Source organism: Mauremys reevesii, linkage group 1 (genome assembly GCF_016161935.1).
Source record: "Mauremys reevesii isolate NIE-2019 linkage group 1, ASM1616193v1, whole genome shotgun sequence".
NCBI classification, from domain to species: Eukaryota; Metazoa; Chordata; order Testudines; family Geoemydidae; genus Mauremys; species Mauremys reevesii.
The window spans coordinates 128,787,990-128,812,848 of record NC_052623.1 but is presented as its reverse complement, the minus strand read 5'-3'; the positions used below and the strand labels follow the sequence as shown (position 1 = coordinate 128,812,848).

At 41.7% G+C, this 24,859-nt stretch overlaps 2 protein-coding genes across 4 annotated transcripts in view; both read left to right on the top strand.

Annotated features, from left to right (window-relative positions):
• The first annotated feature begins 2,583 nt into the window (after positions 1 to 2,583).
• DHRSX (dehydrogenase/reductase X-linked) overlaps positions 2,584 to 24,859 on the top strand; it is a 222,025-nt gene continuing 199,749 nt past the window's right edge. The window contains exon 1 of the mRNA XM_039535496.1: positions 2,584 to 2,776. Coding sequence (XP_039391430.1) covers positions 2,665 to 2,776 — 112 coding nt within the window. The 5' untranslated portion in view covers positions 2,584 to 2,664. The remainder of the gene's footprint in view (positions 2,777 to 24,859) is intronic.
• ZBED1 (zinc finger BED-type containing 1) overlaps positions 6,961 to 24,859 on the top strand; it is a 46,764-nt gene continuing 28,865 nt past the window's right edge. The window contains exons 1-2 of one of the 3 annotated variants that reach the window (XM_039535482.1): positions 6,961 to 7,010; positions 9,618 to 11,791. In XM_039535482.1, the coding sequence (XP_039391416.1) occupies positions 9,669 to 11,756 (2,088 nt within the window). In that variant the 5' untranslated portion in view covers positions 6,961 to 7,010; positions 9,618 to 9,668 and the 3' untranslated portion in view covers positions 11,757 to 11,791. Of the gene's footprint in view, positions 7,011 to 9,617; positions 12,728 to 24,859 lie in introns of those variants that run through there. The other 2 variants (XM_039535471.1, XM_039535461.1) reach the window with 2 other exon arrangements.

The following is a 24,859-nucleotide window of genomic DNA, read 5'->3' as shown; positions in this document are numbered from 1 at the left end:
TGCACCCCTCCTGCACTCCCTGGTGACAGGGAAGGGGCAGCGTTGGGGTGGGGACTTTGGGGAAAGGGGTGAAAAGGGGCAGGGAAGGGGTGGGAAGAGACGGGGCAGGAGCAGGGCCTCATGGAAGGGGTGGAGTGGAGGCAGGGCCGGGGGCAGTGAGGGTGGAGGTATCAGTGATGTGGCCCTCGGGCCAATGCACTAGACCTCATGTGGCCCTTGTGGTCATTTCAGATTGAGACCCCTGGACTAGATGATCCTGGAAGTCCTTGACAATCTTGTTTTCATGAGTATGATGTATAAGATCATAAACTCCACATTATAATATGTCATGATGGAACATACGGTCACAAATAGAGGCAAAAAGGAAGGGGCAGAGGGTGGATAAGGTGATGGGGGCAGCATTGTTCAGTTTCACTGGGTCACATAACACCTAAATTCTGTACAGTAACTCCCCACTTAAAGTCGTTCCAGTTAACGTTGTTTCATTGTTATGTTGCTCATAGGCACCGACTCTGTGCATGCTCCAGCCCTGGAGCACCCACGGAAAAAAACTGGTGGGTGGCAGCTCCCCGTGGCCCCACCCCGCTCCCCTGCTCCAGCTTACCTCCGTCTCCTCTGCAAGCCTGCTGCTGCGTCCTGCTTCTCCCCCTCCCTCCCAGGGCTTGCACTGCAAAACAGCTGATTCGCAGGACAGGAAGGGAGGGGGAATGCGGCATGCTGTGGGAAGAGGCAGGGCCGGGGATTTTGGGAAGGGATCCAATAGGGGCAGGGAGGGGGCAGAGTTAGGGCAGAGATTTTGGGGATGGGGTTGAAATGGGGGTGGGGACAGGATGGAGTCGGGGTGGGGGGGCATGGGCACCCACCTGCGCCGGAGAAAGTTGGCACCTATGATGTTGCTGATCAATTAAGTTGGTGCCTATGATGTTGCTGATCAATTCGAGTACATGCTTATTTAAAGTTGCACAATGATCCTTTATAACGTTGTTTGGCAGCCGCCTGCTTTGTCTACTGCTTGCAGGAAGAGCAGCCTGTTGCAGCTAGCTGGTGGGAGCTTGAAACCAGGGTGGACCGGCAGCCCCCTATCAGCCCCCCACCCCTTTAAGTTCCCTGTGCAGCAGCTGCCCAGCAGGCTAGCAATTGCCAGCAGTTCAGCTGTCCCTCTCCCCACTGCCATGTGCTGCTCCTGCCCTCTGCCTTGGAGCTGCTCCCAGGAGCCTCCTGCTTGCTGTGCAGGGGGGCGAGGGGAGAAGGGGAGGAAGAAGGGGGGCTGTCAGGGTGTCCCCCTCCCCCCTGCTCACCCCATCTCCACAAAGCGGGGGGGGGGGAACACGACAGGGCTCAAGACAGAGGGAGCTTGCTGACAGTAGCTGCTGTCTCAACTTGCTGATCTACTTAAAAAGGCAATATACTTAGAGTGGGATCAGCATACTTAAGGGGGTGATACATGTCTGTCACACACACACTCTCTCTCTCCCCCCCCCCCCCATGCTGGCTCCCCCTGTCCATTTGTGCTACCTTGTAGTGTCTGAGGCTACATAAACAACGTGTTAACCCTTGAGGGCTCAGCCGAGTGCTAGTTCATCATTTAGCAGCAAGGCATTCCCTGGGAAATATCCCCCCCTCTTCCACCCTCTGACTTCACCACCTCAACCAAGCTTCACAATCATCATTGCTGTGTATAGTATTCAATTGTTTGTTTAAAACTTATACTATATATATAAAAATAATTTTCTCATCAGCCAAAATACTTCCTTGGAACCTACCCCCTCCCCCCCATATTGATTCTTATGGGGAAATTAGATTCGCTTAACATTGTTTCGTTTAAAGTAGCATTTTTCAGGAAAATAACTACAACGTTAAGCAAGGTGTTACTGTATTATCATACATCCAAGGGTAGAAGGGACCACTGTGATCACCTGGTCTGACACCCTGTGTAACACGGGCCTTGGGACTTACCCGAAATAAGTCCTAGAGCATTTTTTTTAAATCCAATCTTGGTTTAAAAGTTGCCTGTGATGGAGACTCCACCACAACCCTTGGTAACATTGTTCCTAGGGTTTATTTCCCTTGCTGTTAAAAATGTGTGTCTCATTTCCAGCCTGCGCAGTTTATAACGTAAGGGCAGCCGGCCCTGGCCTCATTTTCATGGCTGTGGAGGCCCAGGCTCAGAGCTCCCTTTCAGGAGGCACCCACAGGGCCCCATTACTTTCCAGCGGCTCAGCTCTCCAGCCTGACTCTTCAGCAAATTCAAAAACAAGCCGGTCCCGGCCAGCTGGCCCCTGCACCTCCCCGCCTCCCTGGCAGCTAGCGCAGCCTTGGCTGCATCTCTCCCCAACTAGGGTGGCAGCGTCTCCGCCCGCCCGGCGCCTAGGGCGCCGCTGGAGGCCTGGGGCTCAGGGGCCGCGCTCCCCTTCCCCCGCCCTGACGCGAGGTGGCCGCGCACATGCCCAGAAGCGAGCGGCGGAGCGTCCGGGCCGTGCAGCCTGTGACAGCGGCGGCGCTCTCCCTTCCGCTGGGTGTGGGCTCTGCCGCAGCAGCAGCAGCAGCAGCGCCGCGCCCGCCCAGCCCGGGAGCGGACACACACACACACACACACATACACGCACCGAGGCGCGCCGGGGCCCCGTCCCCGCTTCTCCCCGCGCCCAGGGGCGGGAGGCAGCCATGTCGCTATTGTCTCGGGCGCTGCCCGCGCTGCGGCTCTATTGCATCGGCCTCGCCGTCGCCCTGCACCAGCTGCTGCGCCATCTCCGCCCCGGCGGGCCCCCCGCGCCAGGTGAGAGCATCGCGCCCCGCGCCCGCTGCTGCCCAGCGGCGGTGGGGGCCGCCCCGTGCGGAGCGCTGCCGGCAGGCCCGGGGAGCCGCGCAGTGGCACCGGGCGCGGACCGCCGGGCACTGAGCCCGCTCTCCTAACGGGGCAGGGGGGAGAGCAGGAGGCCGGCGGCCGCTGCCTCTTTGTAGCCTTCCCCCGCCGGGCCCCGCTCTCCCCGCGGGGGCTGGGCTGTGGGCCGTGACCTTGGCCCCTGCGCACAGCCAGGCTCTGCAGCGCCGCCCCCGGGCTCCGGCTCCTGCGTGTGCGCAGCCTGCCCTCCGGCCGCACCGCGGGCTCCGCTCCCTGCCAGGGCTGCAGTACCGCAGGGCCTGGCCCTGCCGCTCCTCCCCCGGGAGCTGCACACGCCGCGGCGGCGGCTGCTGCGCGCTCCAGCCTCCCCGCGGCGGCCCGCTGCGCTGGCGCCCTCCGCACGCGCCTGGCTGCTGGGCTGGGGCCGCTCCGGGCCGCTGGGCCCTTTCCCCTGCTGGCCTCGCAGGCGGTTCGTGGGCTGGAGCCTGCCTGGTTGGTGCTGGCATACTCGGTTACTGGGGAGACACCTGCACACGCCCCCTTGCTGCTTGAACTGCGCCCGTCCCCGTGCTACACGCATAGTCTGTTCCCCCTCCACCCCACCCCAGTTACTGCACTTGCCCCAGGCCCCTGCGTTAGGCCCTTGCATCCCTCTCTGCTGCTGGACCTGAGTGGCCTTGTGCTTCAGTTGCTGGACAGACTCCGGACAGCTGGGTTCAGCTCCCCGCATTGCCTCAGATTCAGGCGTGAGTTTTGATCTGGTTGTACCTCAGGTCCCAGCCTCACGTGGGTGTTGAGGATTGATCAGTGTTGTGATGTGCTCAGATACTGTGGTGATAAACCTATAAGAAATCAATCCCCCTAGCTTCTCCTGCTGAACAAGAACCGTCTGCTTTGCCTGGCTACCTTCCTCTGTCCTGATCCTGCACCTAGATACTGGGCTAGAACCCTCCCTGTTCTCCTTACCTGCTTTTGAATTCTGCAACTCAAGTAAATCCCTCCCTCTCTGCTAAACTTGGGCGTTGGACTTTATTCTTCCAGACTCCTGGCCACTTGATTACATCCTCTCTAAAATCACTCTTCTGGTATTGATAGTGGTGAACTTCTTCGCTGAATCCGACTCTCATAGACTGCTAGTCTTCTCTTCCCTCCCAGCCATTGGAGGGAGTGTTGGTGAACACATTCTATATGCTGAATATATATTGTCATTAATTGCCAGTATTTCAGGTGACAATTCATTTGTGTTACATTTTTAAATGATTTTTGTGGTCAACAGAAAACTTAATGATGTTCTGTTTCCCCACATTAGGTGTCTATGAAGGAAGCCTGAGGTTTTCAAAAATGATTAGTCTGAGAATCTCTTCAGGCCAGACAGCAATACAATAGGAATCTTAAATTTAGAAGGACACTAATTTTTAAAAACACTTTTGAATTTGTTGGTGCTTCTAACAGCTCCCTGCAACTTGGGAGGGCCTGAAAACCATGTAATGAGTGACAGCATCACTGCAGCTCACTAGTTTGGTTCTGTTTATTTTCTCTGACTAGCTTCAAATGTGGCTCTTATGGAGGTGATCGTGGCTTTAACAAGAATAACAACAAAATTGCAGGTATCGGGATGTAGTTCAGTGAGATTATTTAAAATATGAGGCCGAAATCCACTTATTGTATAGTTGAGGTACTAGAGAGGAGAGAAAATAAATTTCTGTGTCAACCATTAATTTTTGTAAAATTAATACAAAGACTGGACAGCACAGATTTTCGCACATGGGTTCATTGGGTAATGTTTCTTCCATACTAATAATTCTAATGCAGATTTGAGTTTTGCTCTCATTCTCAAAAACATATAACATGCCAAAAAAAAAAAAAAAAGCAGATGTGTGCCTACAGTTTTATGTCAGCTGAGCATTCTTCTAGCATTAGTTTTTCTTGGCAGGGTAAAATTGTGGATTATGCCTACGGTGTGTAATTCTTTCAAAATAATTTAAAACTGAACAGAAATATTATGACAAAGATTGACCCAAACATTTTATTTTATTGTAAATTTAAATATAATTAACAAATCAGAAAATATCAAGAATGTATTTGAAACAGTGTGATTAAAAAACAAACCAACTTGTGAACAGGGGTATTTTGATATGGACGTTAGGCTAGTCTAGGTAAGATTTCAAAGTAGTGATCATAGTATGACAAAAACAACACTTTAAAATGTGAAAGTAATTACGTGTGTTTTAGAATGGACATAGTTAATCTTGGATCAGTAATCTGCTACTTTTATTGGAATAAAGAGGCAACAATTGTGTCAAGAAGTTAGTAAACTAAAAATATTTTAAAATACAGAAGTTGAAAGCTTTTTCTAACCCTTGTAGTCCTCAATTCTCAAAAAGATATGGTTACTGGAATAAAAGATGCATAAATCAGGTGTCAATGAGAGACATTTAAAAAAACATTGGGGGGAATAGGGCAGAGGCAGAGATTTGTAGTTTAGCTCCTCAGGTCTCCATGTTCTGGAATTTGGACCTCAAACCTACTTGACCTTATCTACGCTGGCAAGCCACATAGCCATAATTCAGCATAGGTGCAGCTCCATGGTGGAAGCTATATTATAGAAAACCATCTGGCATCCAGTGATTGATCTGCCCTGTGTTGAATTAAGGGTCTGAAGTGTACTAGTGTAGCTGTAGCCCTTATATAGTCAGAAGCTGCATTCATTTAAAAAAAGTTTGTTATACTATTTCACAGAAATATTCAGGAGCTGCAGTCTAAAATAAACTAAATTAAATTAATCCTCTTTTCCTGAATTAATCAAGGTTGTATGCTGTTTTTGCTCCACAATTTAACTTGTCTTTCTAAAAACTGACTCCTCTCCTACTACGTCCTGCTAATATTTGTCTAATTTTACAGATATTGTTTAGGATGGTGTGTATGGAAAGGACAGTTTGAACTGTACAAATGAGCAGCTCCGGGGGCAAAATATATTGCAGTAGTTTTGATTTGTGAACTGAAAACACAGAAGTATATAACATGAAGGTGCAAACATGAAGGTGTAAATTTCACAGCATTCCAGGGTAGGAATATCAGGAAGTTTGCTTCAGATTCTGAAACTGAAACACAGAAGGAGGAATTTCAATGCAGGTTGTGAATTTAATGTAAACTTCACAATTAAGTGCAGTGCTGGATAGTAAAGGAGGAAGAGGAATGACATGAATTATTATTTAAACATTTCTCAATACTAATTGTATAAAATAGTATAATTAACGATCATTATGGTAATATATATCTGTTAGTACTGTGTGTACCAAAATAATTAATTATTCAAATAGATACACTGCATGCATATTCTTCTCCCATTGCTTAACTTTAATAATTAAAATAAATGCTTGTACTGATATCTTAATGTAAGGTGTGACTTTGCCTCAAAATCAAGTTTTAAAAACAAAAATCTAATCAGTGAATTTACAAAAGATGAGCTAGCTAATTGTGACACGGGAAGTTAATACAGGAAATGTGGTTTCAGCCCATTGAAAGTCATCTCATTGTTTTTTATCTTTTTAAAATCATGCTCTCTCTGACACTAATTGTTTCACAGAGTAGGATTTTCTGTGATCATGTTGAAGAGTTGTCAGAAAATTTTTGTTTTTTCTCATGCTGCATTTGATCTTCTATTGCATAAATCATTTCATTGAAATTTGGCTTCAAACATACTCGATGCATGTTTTGTACTTATAGAGAAGACTTGTTAATGTTTATATTTGTACTTGAGAGATGTAGAAAGTGACTTAGAACTGAGTGCTAATATTACTCATTCATGTTTTTAAAAACATCTTTTAACCTGAGAGACTTTAAATGTTCCCAATTTTCTCTTTCTAATTAATCTAAATGAAATTATTTTCTTCTGGCTTTCACTATAATTTTCAAAACTATTAATAGGGAGCTTGGGTCCCCCTCAGTTTTGATTCAAGTATTAATATCTTTTATTTCATATGGAGAAAGTATTATAATAGATTAAGGATGCTGTACTTCCTGTCTTAAACAAGTATGTTTCCCAGTTGTTAAAATTGTTGCACTCCAGAGACAGTTTGTGATCCATTGCTGGTGAAGTGATTCACATATATGGGAGGAACAATATCTGGGATCCATCAAGATGAAAGGATCTATATATAATGTACATGTAAGATATTATTAAATTATATCCAGAAAAAGGCTACATTTAAAAGAGAGCAATTTAGATTGCAAAGTAATGTGTGGTTTAGTATTATAATTAAGGTGGTATGCTGATGTATCTTTAACTGTGGCAATGCTACAATGTACCACTCTAGTTAAACGTTGAGTCTATATATAAATGATAGAAAAGATCTTACAGTCATAAAATCAGGTGGAGTGAGCCTGGGACACTCATTCACTTTGAATGAACATGTGTTTTCTTGTTCTATGACAGGATCTGTATGTTGTAGAATTTCCCTCCTTAATTTTAAATATTAAAGGCACACCACCTGTTTTATTACGCTACTTCCTCTTTGCGTCCAGGAACCTCTGTGTTACAGTAAGGGATACTCTGGGATAAAATAAAATTTGTTGAGTCTGTATGTGTACCAGAAACCCTGTGACATGGCTTGAAATAGAAGTATCTGAAGCAATAATAACAGCAAATACTGATATGGTACATCATGCCAGTGCATAAGATGAAGCTATTAAAACCATCATCTGTAACATTATACTGTATATACCTCTCCTTCAAAGTTATATTGTCATACTATGAGAATGCATAACATGGAGTTGTTAATATGGATCTTTGGAATGATACAGCATAACCATGTTGGGTCGGTAATTCATATTGATGACTGAAGCACTGAAAATAGCCATAGCAAAGGACATACCAGAATTCAGAGCACATTTTAAAAAACAGAATAGTTTTACCTCCTGATGCAGAATCTTCAGATGTAAATATTTAAAGAAAATCAACTAAACCAAAAAAATCTGCAACTCCCCCCATCTGTAACCTTCAATAACCTTGTCTTACTATTTTATTAAAAAAACTCAAAATATTAAAAAATAACCAGAATAGTTAAAAGGAACAAAAGTCCCTTACTCCATAAAGTCAAGTATCAGAGGGGTAGCCGTGTTCGTCTGGATCTGTAAAAGCAGCAAAGAGTCCTGTGGTACCACCTTATAGACTAACAGATGTATTGGAGCATAAGCTTTCGTGGGTGAATACCCACTTTGTTGTATTGGAGCATGAGCTTTCGTGGGTGAATACCCACTTCGTCGGATGCATGTGACATGCATCCGATGAAGTGGGCATTCACCCACAAAAGCTCATGCTCCAATACATCTGCTAGTCTATAAGGTGCCACAGGACTCTTTGCTTCTTTTACTCCATAGAGTAAGATCACAGGAGCAACTGCACTGAAAAGATACACACAAACATTCCTGCAGGTCTGCAACAATGTCATGAAAAGCCTACTAGCTTATCTTACTCACCCAGGGCTTTCTTTTTCTGTTTCCTGGCATGGTGCTGCCACTGACAGGGAATGATGGGGACATGTCCTCTTCCCCCAACTTACTGATTTGTTGACGTCCCATTCTCAGTAGAATGCATCATGAACGTATTCTCAACTCTGGTCCTCTCAAATTTTTGTATGGGCCTGCACCACTGTTCCCTGATGGCTCCTTTACCCTCTCCTTACTGATCTTTTTTACCCATTTACTGGGCATTTCAAGAATGGGGCTGTTTGTTGTTCTGAGGGTCTGTTGGCAATGGTCTGGCAAGATTGCAGCCATGGTAGAGGTAGACAAAGCAACATCTACAAATGCAGTCTCAGCCATGTGTAGTGGTGCACTGGTGCAGAGAAATGAGCTCTGGCAGGTAATTGCTTGAAGGGAGACTGGTGGCTTTATTATACTTTTCTGGGAAAAATATTTTGCCCCATGCAAATCTGTAGGTATAATTTTCCAGAGCACACTCTGTAGAAAACTCTTACATTTGTTCTTCTGAACAGCTAAAGAGAATGTTCAAACTGACATATTTCAATGCATTGATAAAAGTTCCCCTGCCTGCCTCTCTTCCTGCAATTATAAGGTGCTGATATTCCAGGAGCCAAGAGCTCTGAATATTAATTCCACAGAGGCAGGCAGGAAAGTCCTCAAATGTATATTGTTGCTCTGCATGAGGGCTCTGATCCTTCTTTAACTGAATCCAGTTGGAAAATGTCCTTTGATTTGAGCAGAGCAGGATCAGTTCCATAGTTGTAATGTATAACTTAAAAAATTAATCTGACAAAGTCAAACCAATTTAACAAAATTGGTTTAAGCACAAACAAACATTTATTCCTTGTGTATCAAATTTCTGCTGAAATAGCAGAAACAGCAGAGTTCAATAATTCTTGTGCAAAGGGATGTTGACTCAACCTTAAGTATAATTTCAGCATAGGGAGCTTCTGTAACAAATGTCTAATGTACGTGGCAATAACGTTCTTAAACTCTACAGTGATTGTTGCACTTTCTCTACCAAGAATTTTCATGTTACTCAAGAAACTCAGTTTTTCTTGATTGTACTAGCTCAGTCACAGCATCGCTTCACATATTAAAACATTTTTATTTTTGACATTCTAATGGGTCTTCCTATAGGTCACACTTTCTGTAAACTTCATCTTTAATTTTTCAAATGTAATTAGTAAGGTAGGTTTCTTGGTGTATTCACAAAAGCACTGATTTCACATAGTTGAGTGTGCTCCACGTGTGCTTTCTCATTGTATCTTTATCTTACTGCCTTTATCAGGTACTCATTAATGAGTGAAGGATCAAAAGGTGGGACGGTGGCCAAGAAGCAATGGAGAATAAAAGCTTAGAAGGCTCGCCATCAGATCTAAAGTTAGTGGCTCATCCAAGAGCAAAGAGTAAAGTATGGAAGTACTTTGGGTTTGATACTAATGCAGAAGGATGCATATTACAGTGGAAGAAAATCTATTGCCGCATCTGCATGGCCCAAATTGCCTATTCAGGAAACACGTCCAACCTTTCATACCACCTTGAGAAAAATCATCCTGATGAGTTCTGCGAATTTGTGAAAAGTAACACTGAGCAAATGAGGGAAGCGTTCGCTACTGCATTTTCAAAACTGAAGCCAGAATCATCACAGCAGGTTGTTCAAGACACTTTAATTATGAAGACCAGCCACAATTATGAAAACAAAAAGCATCAAGAATTGACTGCTGCTGTGATTAGCCTAATTTGTGAGGGCATGTATCCTTCCTCTATTGTTGATGAACCCACATTCAAGGCACTTTTGAGAACAGCTGATCCTAGATATGAACTTCCTAGCAGGAAATATTTCTGCACAAAAGCAATTCCCGAAAAATACAATGCTATTAGAGAAATTGTGTTAAAAGAACTTACTGAAATTCTATGGTGTGGCATATCCACTGATATGTGGAGAAGTGAAAACCAGAATAGATCGTATGTAACACTCGCAGTTCATTTTCTGAACAGTAGCCCTTCTAACTGTCTGGCTGTTAACTCCCGGTGTTTAAAAACATTTGAAGTGCCAGAGGAAAATACTGCAGAGACTATTACACGAGTCCTCTATGAAATCTTTATTGAATGGGGGATCAATACAAAAGTCTTTGGTGCTACAACAGATTATGGTAAAGACATTGTGAAAGCTTGCTCTCTCCTAGATATTCCAGTACAAATGCCTTGTTTGGGGCAGACTTTTAATGCAGGAATACAACAAGCTTTTCAGCTTCCAAAACTGTGCAGCCTCCTTGCCAGGTGCCGAAAACTGGTGGAATATTTTCAGCAATCCACGGTCGCAATGTACATGTTAAGTGAGAAGCAGAAGCAACAAAATATTCTCCACTGTATGCTTGTAAGTGATCGTGTTTCCTGGTGGGGAAGCACACTTGCCATGTTGCAACGTCTTAAAGAACAGCAGTTTGTAATTGCAGCAGTTCTTGTGGAGGACAGCAATAACCACCATCTGATGCTGGAAGCCAGTGAATGGAATACAATTGAAGGCCTGGTGGACCTACTTCAACCCTTTAAGCAGGTTGCTGAGATGATGTCTGCTTCAAAATATCCAACAATAAGTATGGTGAAACCCCTCCTCCACATGCTTCTAAATACCACATTGAACATCAAAGAGAATGATTTGAAAGAAATTAGCATGGCCAAGGAAGTGATAGCCAAAGAGTTATCAACAACATACCAGCATACACCTGAGATAGACATGTTTCTCAATGTTGCAACTTTTCTGGACCCTAGGTACAAAAAACTACCTTTCCTTTCAGCATTTGAACGGCAACAGGTAGAAAACAGAGTGGTGGAGGAAGCAAAAAGCCTTTTGGAAAAAGTAAAAGAAAACACTTTCAGACCTGAAGAAAAGTTCTTTACAGTGTCAGAAGAGCCACCTGTGAAAAAAATAATCATCTCCTCTACTCCTCCCCCTACCAGCGCAATCAATAACATGCTTGCGGAAATCTTTTGCCAGACAGGAGGGGTGGAAGACCAAGAGGAATGGCATGCTCAGATTGTTGAGGAATTGAGCAACTTTAAGTCACAAAAGGTTCTTGGTCTAAATGAAGACCCCCTTAAGTGGTGGTCTGACAGACTAGCATTATTTCCTGTTTTACCAAAGGTACTTCAGAAATATTGGTGTATTCTAGCCACAAGAGTCTTCCCTGAACGCCTTTTTGGTTCCTCTGCTAATGTTGTAAGTGCTAAGAGAAGCCGGTTAGCCCCAGCTCATGTTGATGAGCAGATCTTTTTGTACGAAAACACTCGCAATGTGTCTGAAGCAGAACCTGAAGATGAGGATGAAGGCGAGTGGGGCTTGGAACAGGAACAGATTTTTAATTTAAATGACACAGTAAATGTGAGCAGCAATTTCTTTAATATCCGAGACAGTGGGTTCATTTAACAGGAATACATGGTACATTAAATAACAAAGAAAAGGTATTTGTCTTAAGTTACCAAAATTGTTCTGTTTGATGCTATGAGTACTGTAAATATTGAACAAGCGTAAAGACTTGGTTTAAGCTTCTATTGTATATGTCTTGCCCACTATCTTAAAACATGAATAACTTGTGATTATATAGCACTGAAATGAACAAGGAAGTAATTCTGCAAAGACCATAACTCCTGACTCTGGCCCCAATTTCAAGAAAGCACTTATGCATGTGTTTAATTCCCGTGTACTTCAGTGGGACTTGAATGTGCTTAAGTGCTTTCTGTAATAGGAATGTTTTCTGAATTTGAACTCTAAACAGAGAAGTTTTAAAGATGTACAAATCCACTTCTGAAGCCAACATAGGTTAGGATTTCAAAGTTTAAATTCCTAAATTTAAAGTTGATTTAAAAATCCATAAGTCAGATCTTCAGAGACTCTTACAAAATTATTAGGAAGAAACTAGTCAATAAATAACTTTGAGCCTGATTTTTTCACTACCTCATACTTTTGGCCTCGTCTACACTACAAGTTCTACTGGTATAACTACATCAATTAGGGGTGTGATTTTTGTATTGACATACAGGTATAGGCTCTAGTGTGGATGCAATTATACTGATATAGCTTTTTTGCTTCCCAAACCACAATAAGCTATATTGGTATAAGCACTTTTATGCCAGTATAACTGCGTCCACACTGGGGGACATTTTGTCACTTAGTCATACTAGTATAGTTAAAGTGGTAAAACTTTCTAGTGTAGACCAGTCCTGATGTCACCCTTACATTTATACTAAGTAGGTGGAAATAACAACCACATCAGAATTGTGGCATTTTACACCCACTTCGTGTGAGTCTAAGTCAGTGGTTCTCAAACTTTTGTACTGGGGACCCCTTTCACACAGCAAGCCTCTGAGTGCGACCCTCCTTATAAATTAAAAACACTTTTAAATATATTTAACACCATTATAAATGCTGAAGGCAAAGCAGGATTTGCAGGGGAGGCTGACAGCTCACAACCCCCCATGAAATAAACTTGTGACCCCCTGAGGGGTCACGATCCCCAGTTTGAGAACCCCTGGTCTAAGTGGTGTCTACACAAGGTGTAAAGCAGCAAAGAATCAGGCCCCTGAAGGATGGGAGAAGTACGGAGATTAGAAAATGGCAAGGACCATATTTGTTTTTATTTGTTTTTATACAAATTGTTTTAATTTAAATTGGGACTTTGACCATGGGGGTTAGAAAGATCTTTGGTAGAAAAAGCCTTTCAAAAAAGTAAGCTTTAATTTTGTGTAAATGTATTTAAGCAGGGAAAACAACCCTCACACAAGTTGTTAGACTTTGATAATGTTTCCTGTTATGTCAGCACTTACGAACTTCCTTTTCCCCTTCTTCCCTTTAGAGTCAGTTTGCAGAGGGCTTTGGTCTAGCCCACCTCAATACTAGTTCTGATTAATCATTATGTGTACTGCAGTAGCTCCCCCTGTGTCTCTATGCCTAAATATTTTAAGTCTTTTTGAGTACTTAGCAAAATAAAATAATAAAATGCATCCCTTAGGAAGAGCTACATGTCTAAAACAAGTCTATAGTCCACTTTTTGGCTGAGAGTGTGGAGGCAGACAGCATATTTTGCTTATGCACAGGGGGACTTTTGGAACTACCATATTATAGGCAAAGTTTTTTTTTCTTTTTTCATTTCCCAATTGGAAATGTTCTGGGAATATCGCTCTTACTGAATAGAATACAAATTGCCATTAGTCTACAACAGGGATTGGCAACATTTGGCACGCCCTAGCGGGCCGGGCTGGTTTGTTTACTTGCCGCGTCCACAGGTTCGGCCGATCGCTGCTCCCACTGGCTGCGGTTCGCTGCTCCATGCCAATGGGTGTGGTGGGAAGCGCAGGCCAGCACATCCCTCACCCCGTGCTGCTTCCTGCAGCTGCCATTAGCCTGCAGCATCCAGTGGCAGCCGTGATCAGCCGAACCTGTGGACGCGGCAGGTAAACAAACCGGCCTGGCCCACCAGTGTGCTTACCCTGGCGAGCCGTGTGCCAAAGGTTGCTGATTCCTGGTCTACAGTGTAGCATGAAGGTATAAGTGGGATGCCCTCTGAAAGTCTGTGTATCATGTGATCTTGGAAATCATTCAGTTGTTGCAGAGATCAGAGACATTCACTCTGTTGTATTAGTCTCACTGACTATGCTATAAAATGCATGTGTACATATAGCACTCAGATACTGCGATGACGGACAGCAGTATAAAATGCTAACACAACATGTATAGGTGTGTGTCTGTGATTGTCTTACGCAACATTGATTTGGAGAGATGTCCACCAGAGACAGTTCAGTGTATTCTTATGGGATGACTATTTGGAATTCATAATCATAGATGCATGGTTTTATAAAGGGGCTGGTCAAAAGTAACACAAAAAGTGACATTTACAGTGATATTTAATATGCGGTGTCACTTGTACTATCAAGCTGTGTATGTTTACATTTTGTTTTTATAGTTCTCACCAACCAATGCACAGTATGATCATTTGGCAGTAGGTGGGGAGAGAGATTAGAATCATGAAACAAATCAAATGGTGTAAATTATCCGGCAACCTTTAGCTAATGAAAAATGACTGTAAATGGTGGTCTAACTTGTACAGACCTAGCATTCAGATGGCTCAGGTCTTCACTACCCTGCATCTTGTGTAATTATTTATACTCCCGGAAAGTGCGTGTAAAATGCACCATTCTGATATGGTATCACTGTACATCCACTTTGCACAGATGTACATGACTACAGAACGTGCAAGGCTGTAGGAGATTGGGCCCAGAAAATATGCAAAACGAGTGTAGCTTACATGTGTAGGAAGCATAGCAGAATAATTAATTAACTGGAGGGAGGAAATTAAAGCAGGCCTCTTAGCTGATTTTCCTTTTACACCTGCTCAGTGTATAAGTTACACTTACTTTGCACATTGATTGCCAAGCTGATGTAACTTACTCTTAAAATTGATGTGGTAGTGTAACTTTTACCACAATTTGTCACCTAATGAATTTGTCCCTAAAGGAGCTGAAGCTGTTAACATAGTGCTTAATTTGTGCCAGGGTGGAGCCCCAGCACCTCTGGGCTTGCCGCGTAAGGAATGAAAGTAAAAAAAAATAAAAAAAAAAATGCTTGAGACCTGGCACTTCTTTCATTAAAAATTAAGCACTGTGTTAACACCAGAGGTTTGAATCTCCTCTTACACTGCTGTAATTAGGAGTAGCTTAACTGAAATCAGTGGAGTTACACCAATGTAAAAAAAAAGAAAATCCGCCGCCCCCCCCCCCCCCGGTCTGAATTCAGCTTCTCCAACCCCTGTTTCCATGTGGACCATCTGAAGGCTAAAATTATCATGCAGTGCAACCTATTTTCTCTCCAAATCAGTTTCACCAATACCAGTGCAATGCACTGTTTTGCTCCTGGCCTTTTAATTTTTGGTATCCAAAATAAAATGGTAATTGGTTCAGTTGACATGTCTCGTTGTTCTAAGACTAAGCCATTGTTTGTCCTACCCATTGTCTGTGAGTTTTTATTTAATGTGCTAAGCTTAGAATATTGTTAAATAATCCAGAGAAATAAATTAGCTACTAATTTATTTGTCTGATGTGTGTTCATATCTTCAGCACTTTATGACGTTGAACTCTCCAGCACCAAGGCCGTGTTATATTTCAAGTTTTTCAAACTATGTATAACTCCTCTGTAACTTACTGAAGTATACTATACAAATCGTTCTGGATAAAAATATGTTGAGATCAAGAATACCTCTCTTACTGAAAAGCTTAGACAATTTCTCTTCATAAGAATTACATGCCGTTTTCAGGCAACAGTACTGCCACGTGGGTGAGCCAAGTTGCAACACTGTCCAGCATGCTGCCACAACATGAGTAAATGGTTCATTATTACCGTGGCGGGACTAGAGTTTGTTACTGAATTGTGCTATAGCCCTAGCTATATGAACTTAAGTCTCTTAAATTCTATATGAACGTACAATCTGGATTTGTTTATATTTTGTGACACATGAAGAAATGGTGATGCGGAAGGGTGACGAGCAGGGATGCAACTTTGGATTTTGCTTCTTGTCTGGAAAATGATTTTATTTTTAACTTCCTTAAAAATTATATTTATGATAAAAGAAGACAAATTACCTTGAAATTACACATCTAAATGTCCTAAACTCAACATTAAGACTTCATGGTAGGAATCAGGATTAAGAAGGCAACTGATAATTTAAGTGCTTTTGGGGACAACCCATATTTAAACACATGTTATGACCTAGAAGGGTAAAGGGCACTATGAAGAACCCATAAGTAGAAAAGGTTTACATTTTTAGCAGAATATATTTGTTTCCTAGTTTTAAAAGTCCCACTTACAGATTAGAAAAAAATACTGTATATAAGATATAATAGAATTCCCCATTTTGAAAGTATAGAACACCTCTGAAAATGGTATTATTACTTTGTATTACTATAAGGCCTAGAGGGCTCAACTAAAATGAGGGCCCCTCCACAAACAAAGTAAGAGACATTCCCTGCCCTGGAAAGCTTAGACTTTAAATACTCTTTCAAGCCAGTGGATCTTTGTAAGGGCAGCCACTGTAGTTTTTCCGTTTAGCTTTTACATGTTTTACGTTTTTTTAAAAAGTTTCACATTAGTAAAAGGAGTGTTGATTTAGTCTTTAGGTTGCACAATGTCTCACTTGTCTTTAAGATACAAAACATAATTAGAAAAAGGATGGTCTAGTGGTTAGGGAGTTAACTTTGGACTCCATAGTCATGGATTCAGTTTCTTGCTCTGCAACAGACTTCCTGTGTGACTTCAGGCAAGTCACTGAGGCCTGTATCCACAAAAATATTTAGGCTGCTAACTTCCACTGATTTCAGTGGAAGTTAGCAGCCTAAATACCTTTAAGGATCTGGGCCTTAATGTCTCTGTGCCTCTGTTTTGATCTATAACATGAGGTTAATAGTTTTTTCCTACTCCTGAGAGGTGTTGTGAGGCTAATTACATTAAAAATTGTGAGCTGCTCAGATACTGCAGTAATGCAGCCCATAAAAGTACTACAGAACAAAGTACTCTATATATAGACCACATGGTACCATATCACTTTCACTGATAATTCCATTGGTCCTGATTCTGTACTGTCTTGCACCTTGTGTCTTGGTGCACCCAAAGATAAACTCAAAAAAAATATTTCCCATCAGTTCGGATGATGAGAGCCTTAGTATAGACAAGGCTGCTGTGACACACCCTGGTTTTACTGCTGTATTAGTTAAACCTGCTAAAAGTAAGTCTGACTTATGCAGTGATAAAAACGGTTTTGCTGTGGGACTTCGTTTTACGTTATGGCATTCGCTGATTCAGCTGAAGAGGTGATAACACGAGTGGGAATTTTTTTGTCTGTTTCTCCACTGTAGACAAGATGGAAGTAGTCAGTTCTACCCGGGTAAAGAGGTTGTACAATGTTACCAAATCTGAATAGTTCAGTGGTTCCCAAACTTGTTCCGCCATTTGTGCAAGGAAAGCCCCTGGCGGGCCGGGCTGGTTTGTTTACCTGCCGCGTCGGCAGGTCCGGCCGATTGCGGCTCCCACTGGCCGCAGTTCGCTGCTCCAGGCCAATGGGAGCTGCTGGAAGCGGCGGAACAAGTTTGGGAACCACTGGAATAGTTCATTCAAACACGTGGTGCCTTATTAATACTAAAGTGCAAAACAATGGAGAATCAGATCTATTGATTTTTCACTGAGTCAGAATGAGGTCCCAAATATTAACCTCCCCCCCCAAAAAAAGATCATTACCTGTGTGTTTAATATCTTAGGTTATTAAAACTGAAGAAAATAGTATTCTGCTTTACTTTTACTTTGTGTTCTCAGTTTACTCACCTTAGGGCACGTCTACACGTACAGCGGCACAGCTGTACCAATGTAGCTGCCCTGAGGCACCGTATCTGGTGAAGACACGCTCTCCCACTAACATAGCGCTGTGCACACAAGGGCTTATGTTGCTGTAATTTATGTTGCTTGGTGGATGATTTATTCACACCCCTGAGCAACATATTTTATACTGACATAGGCTGTAGTGCAGACATAACCTTTGACTTGTTAGTGTCTCCTTCAACCATCTTGTGTTCATTAATATAATGACTGGAGCTATGAGTTATACAGAGGAAAGTTTACGTCATTAGGCATCATATTATTATTTATGTGTATTCCTGTAGCATCTAGGGAACCCCTGGCATGGACCTGGACCCTATTGTGTGAGTGGCTGTACAAATTGAACAAAGGTGGAAAAACTTGTATTGATATTTGTTTTGTAAAATACTTCTTTTGCAGACCTACATTTTAGGTCTAGTTTGACATAACTTCTTATGCTAGTAGGATAATGGTAACAGGGTGTCTGAATAATTTTAATGACTGAATCATAGAGATTTAGAAGACTTTAGTTCTAGATTAGAGTTCATAAGTTTTCTCATCTCTTTAGAGAATGATTTAAAGTACAGTGCATAGTGACACTTTTTAAACAGGTGTAACACGTGTTAAGGTATACCTGTACATGTTAAGTTATGTGTGTATTGGAAAGAGAATAATATCCTTATGCAAGCTCCACCTATTTTACTCCCTCCCTGCTATTCTTTCCATTTTAATATTTCCTTTCAGAAGATCTTGTGATCTGGCTTTTCAAGTTACTACAAGGCTATATATATAGACCAAGCATGGGTTTTTTTGTTACATTGAGAAGGCTCAGTGCATCTCTCTCTTTCCTGGGATTTTTTTTTTTGGGGGTCAACTAAGATATAGTTTGGTGTCTCATCATATTTCCTCTGGACAACTGCTTTTTTGCTAAGGTTAAAATTTACTTTATGTGATGGAAATGGGGGAAATTATAAAATAGTTCCTCCTCTAATATAAATAATATTACTAGTGCACATTTTAAATTATTTTAAAGGTACAATGTCATTTTAAATATTTTATATTGAAAACACAGTTCTTTACTTGGAATACTAATAGCTACTTAAATTATTTTTAAAATTCTTTCAGTATTTATACATTCACTATGTTGTGGTTAGTTGACATAAGTAAGCATTTGCTTCAGCATGGACAATAAAAATCAACTAAATAATCTTTGCTTTTGATTTAGGTCTTGTCATTTTCAGGCTCTCAGTACTCATGTGATTGGATTACTAACACAACAGGGAATTTTAAAACAACGTCCACTGTAATTGCAAAAAATATGGAAATATTTCCATTGATCTTGGAGGTTTAAATACATGTTTTAAAAATCACTATGACAATATGAAGCAGCAAAGAATCCTGTGGCACCTTATAGACTAACAGACGTTTTGCAGCATGAGCTTTCGTGGGTGAATACCCACTTCTTCGGATGCAAGCAGTCCACTGCTTGCATCCGAAGAAGTGGGTATTCACCCACGAAAGCTCATGCTGCAAAACGTCTGTTAGTCTATAAGGTGCCACAGGATTCTTTGCTGCTTCTACAGAACCAGACTAACACAGCTACCCCTCTGATATATGACAATATGAGTTGTCATAAATAAAAAGGAAACTACAGAGATTTTTTTTCAAGCAAGGTTTATTCAGAGTCTGAAATGTCAAAATGACGATTTTGAGCACAGTATTCCTGCTTCTCATTCCTGTGTTTCCTTTTAGGATGTAATATCTTATCTCCCTGTCATATGTAAAGGTCAGTGTTCAGAAATGAGGACACTGCTTTCTGTAGCATTTCGATGCGATAATCTGGCCTATTTTCTTTGTCTCTTTAAGAGGGCTAGCAAAGATCCTTGGGTATGTTATTTCCCATTGCTCTTCCAATCCTTTTTTATTTCTATTGAGGTTAAGAGTCCAAATCTGCATTGCTTTGCATCTCGTGTAGTTATTTACACTTGTGCAAAGTAGATGCAAAACAGCACTGTTCTGATTTGGTAACAGTTTTACACCCACTTTGCTCAAGTGCAAGGCCCTGATTAAAGAACATATTCTTAGTCTGGGGAATGGTGCTTAGGCACATTCATTTCAATGGGATGTAAGCATGTGCTTCAAGCAAAGGGGTGAGATTCTCATCCCTCCTCTGGTCCCTTTTAAGCCAGGTAAAATAGTGGTGTAAAGGGACCCCAAAAGCCCTGTATCTGGCCTGGGCAGGATTAGCCTGACACAAACACTGTGGGAAACAGATATAAGACTGTTACGAGGACCCCCTCGAAAGCCTTGGCATTGAGGCAGGGTGTGTGTGTGTTTGGGCAGGGCTGCACCATGCAGTAATATGGAGATTCCTGCTAGAGCTGTAGCCCACTGGGACACTGTTGTAATTTAAGCCCCCTATGCTTTCTAAAGTAAGGTTGCCACCTGTCCAGGTTTTCCCAGGATCATCCCTTTTTTGACATAGCTTCTCCTGGGGAATCTGTAAGGGTGATCAGTACACACTGCCAGCTGTCCAGTTTTATGGGCTCAGGATGATCCTGCATGTCCTGTTTTATTTTGTACCTCAGAGATGGCAACCCTCGTTTAAGAGCTTGTCTACATGGTGGGGTAGTACGCTCTACCGGGGTGTGATTTCTAAAGTGCACTCATGTGGTGCACATTGATTGGTCCTATGGGTGCACTTAAACTAGTGCTCTTGGAAGGAGTACTATGTAAAAGCACACTAAAGAACGTAGGGTCTACACAGACCAGTTAATCTGCAACGTGTTATGCACTTCAAAAATCACCCCCCCCCATGGAGTGTAATACCCCACCTTATAAGCAAGTGCTTTATTACATGGTGGGCCCCTCCAGCCACCGTAGCAGAGTGCAGTGGTGGCTTAAAGCCACCGTAGTACATCTTCCCTCATGCCTACTCCAACTGGGCTAAACATTCTGTGCTGTACCTCTTAAAGGCACATCACAGAATCTCACCCAAGGAGTTAATAAGCCCATGCTCCAGTGCTTCCCTGACCTGGGCCCAAATTACTACACAAGGGCAAGGCCGTGGAGAATCAGGCTCAATACTGAGAGTAGGAAACAAGACAACAGTAAATAAATTCATAAGGCAAGTTGATCATTCTTCATACAATTGTTTTATGTTAAAATAATTTTTACAAGTACTCCTTAACCTGCCCTCTTGCTGAAGTCTCTCATCCAGAAACTTGGTGCTTGCATAATTGCTTTTATATTTTCGATTTCACATGACAGGCAGCTTTCTGTGGCACTTGACGTGTAGACGCTAAGTGGGTACTGTAACTTCCACTCTGCTCACTTTCATGGCATTTACTAGTTTGATGCATGATATTGCAAGCATTTTGCTTGTAGCAGTACCATGGACTTTAATACACAAAAGGTTTTCGGAACCAGGTTAGGCTAACCTTTTTTTAATTTTTAGTCATCCCTGGAGCTGGGGATAGGTGCTTTTAATTAAACATGAAATAAACCCGGTAAACGTATGTATTAGCAATCTGAAGTGGAAAGTAAATACAAAATCCATAACTGTTGTAAATTACAAAAATGATTAGATATGTTACAGCTCCTTAATTTCCGCAGTTAATTTAGCACACTCAGAAGAATATCATCTTAGTTGTGTATGTGTAACAGTAATTCCCCAGACTGCAAAATGCGTTTTTGAAAAAAGTGTCCTCTATAATTAAGCAGCTTTACTAAGTTCATAATTTCATATTATGTAATTGGTCAAAATATTTACTGTCTTGAACCATAAATTCATTTTGTCATTTTATTTTATGGGTTGGTGCAATTCATTAAAAAAAATACCACATCTTGCTTGTTTTTATTCTAAAAAATATTATTATAGGCTTTTTGTTTGAATTCAATTTGTGAATATATATATATTCTGATTGGTGGAAAATAGGATTGACAGTATTTTTTCTTTTTTCTTGCTATATTTTTGAGAGTCAACGGTAGTGTTTATAACAACATAACACTTTTACAGGGATAAGATGTCAGAAACACTCACTCCACAGACAGCTTTATTCCGTACCTTAAGCAAGATGGCCTATTTGCAAGCTCAATTTTTTCATATTCACAATGCATCTGCACCTTAAATTAAAAACAGGTGCATGTATTTTTTTTAAAGGATAAATAAGAATTTCTAAACAATGGATAATTCTGTTTTGTGGGTGGTTTAACTAGGCTACTAAGAATTCTTGTGAAGGAGCACAATTAAGGAGTTTAGGCCCAGTACTTAAATTCAATAAACATACGATGCTACAAACCTAATGTAGAAATAATTACAAATATAGTGCTTTGTTAATTAAAACAAAATGTGAAATTAAAAAGTCTAGTTTCTCTATGCAAGCTGAGTGAAATGTAAAAACCAGCAAAAATATTGAAAGTAAAATTATATTTTAAAAAGTTTCTTCAGTTAATATAAAGTGTTATAAGTGAGGAATTAAAGTAAAACTTCTGTTTAAACAGCGATTGTTTTTAAGATTGTCTTTGGATGGGAATCTCATCAGCTCTTTTCCTGAGTTCTGTAGAGCTTTTTTGATAGAAATTATTTTTTTTAAACATGTAAGTGTCATGCTGTATGCTGACAGGGCATTAATACGTGCTTTTATATTTGCATGCTTAAATAGATTGGGCTTGCAGGAAGTTGTTAGTACTTCTAAAACACACTTTCATTCAGTCGTTACCACAATATGTTGTCTACTTTATCCCTTCTTTTGCCATGTTCTCGCTGCAGAATGCAAACTGGGTTCTCTCATTTTTTCCCATCTGCAAATTCACTGATTGTCACCGTAAAGTAGGAATGTTCCTGGCCAGAATACATTTATGTTTCTGCTGGAAGACCACAATCTCAGTGCCTGATAGTGATGGCTTTAATTGTACACACACTGTGCCCATAAAACAGTCTGATATGTTTTTATTATTAGATAACTGTTTACTGTAATTCTGACTTAGCAATACAATATGCATACTTGACACTTTATAGATCAAAACATTATTTATGAGGTGCACTATTTTTCAGCATCTGCCATGTGTCAGGGCAGTGAGATTCATTTTATACAGTTGCTGATTGGTTGTGGTATGACACCAGAAACTTGTGTGGTAGAAAAATGTGTGAGCCATGGCTAATTGTCACTGATTTTTCTTCATGACAATTAATTTATGAATAGGGAAGATGGCTGTGTCACTGAAGTAAGATTAAAACCAGCCACTGTGGAAGAAAAAAATTGAAGCTCTAATTCATTTGATATCTAGATTTGTTTGCATATTCTTATTTACAAAAATGTTTCTATATAACATTGCATGCATAAAGACTAATATTTCTGCTTTAAGAAAACTGACCTGAATAAGCCTGTTAATCAGTATTATTTGCTAAGTGAAAATGTATTTACAATTACCCCCCTCCCCTCCCGCTCCCCGAGCAACTGGGCTCAATTATTATTTTAGTGATATTAGCACTGATAAACCCCAGGTCAGATCAGAGCCCCACTGTGTTAGCCAAAAGGGCCCATTTCTCCCCGGAGCTTACCTAATTACACCAAGGAGGCACGGAAGACCAGGAAGACGAGTACCATTAGCTTTATTGATCGATCAGCTGAGCGGGTGTTCTCGTCCCGGCTAGTGCCCGAGAGAGACACACCCCACAAGCCCGGACGGTCCCCTTTTATAATCAGTAACAAACAACTTAGCCTACGTTTGTCTACGTCATTTGGTTGACCTGTAGAACCTGTACATGCATCTATTAGGGGATAATTGGATACGCAGGATACATATATCATTTTGTGGGGGCTACAAGATACATCTGTTGAGGATACATTTGTCATTCTGAAGGGGACACAAGATACATCCGTTGACCCTTTGTACTAGATACTTTGGATGCATACATGTGAACGCAGCTGCATACACTTGGGGAGCCAACATATACTTGGGGAGCCAAACAAAACTGATAAGCGAAATAGCTGACTTAGTTAGATACACGGCCTTCAGTCTAATGAGTTCTGTAAGCTTTCCAACACAGTTTGGGCAAGCATAGCATAACTTTGGTTCACTCAGGCCTAATACAAAAAGGCTTCATTAGCACTATGATTTTCCAACAACTCCCCCCTTTGAGAATACTCACCAAACCTTTTGGCTGAGTTTTCTCACACTTTGAGGCCAAAAAGCAATAAAGCTCTGCAGAAATATTTACAACTGCTCTTTTAAGCTTAGTCACCCCCAACCCAGGAATGAATGCACGGACAAAAGAGTGGAACCTTGTTCATTTAACAACTAAGGGATCGGGGCACTGACTATAACTCAGGTAGGTATACCCAGTGGTTTAATTTTCCAGACGTCTCGGTGAATAATTTAGTCCCATATGCATCCTCCCCATGGACCCGGCAGGATTCGGTATGTGGGAGCCACACCCACCCTAACCGGTCCATATGCTTGGAAGGAGCACTGTAAATGTACACACTTTCATCCAGAAAGTGTCCAAATATGTTTCCATGACCACAGATCAGATGGTACTCCTGATATGTCTGTAAGGGCAGTGGGTCAAGTCTGGTGCTCAAGATCACTCCAAATGGCCATCAGCTGGTCATTCAGGAAATCCTGAAATTTTAAACATACTAGATCCCACTGCAATGCCTTCCCAGCCTCAGTGATATTCAATACCATCTCTGTCAGTAACTTCTGGGTTATAGAACTAAGGGTGGAAATGACATGTAACTCACCAACTTCAGCCTATACTTGGGTTAGCTGAACTTCAGAAATAAGGCTAGTGGCCCTTTCTAGTCGGCCCAATTTCTTATTATGTTCTTGGCCTTTAAGAATATTCCAAATGGCTGCTACACTATTGGCCCCAGCCCACAGGGATCTGCCCAATTTCTTCTTTTTCCAGAGGAAATAACCCAGGCTCTTTGTTGTGCTAATCTAATGGCAGTCCCTTGTGAGCAATCTGGGTATGTAAAAGTGATCTGAAAACTGGATAAAGACAATACCATTTAAAATCCAATGAGGGAGGGCAAGACATACTAAAGGATTTATCCAAAACACAGGGCGCAGCCTGTAGAATAAACCCCAACATTCAATTAATACCACATTCCCAAGCAGGGGTCCCA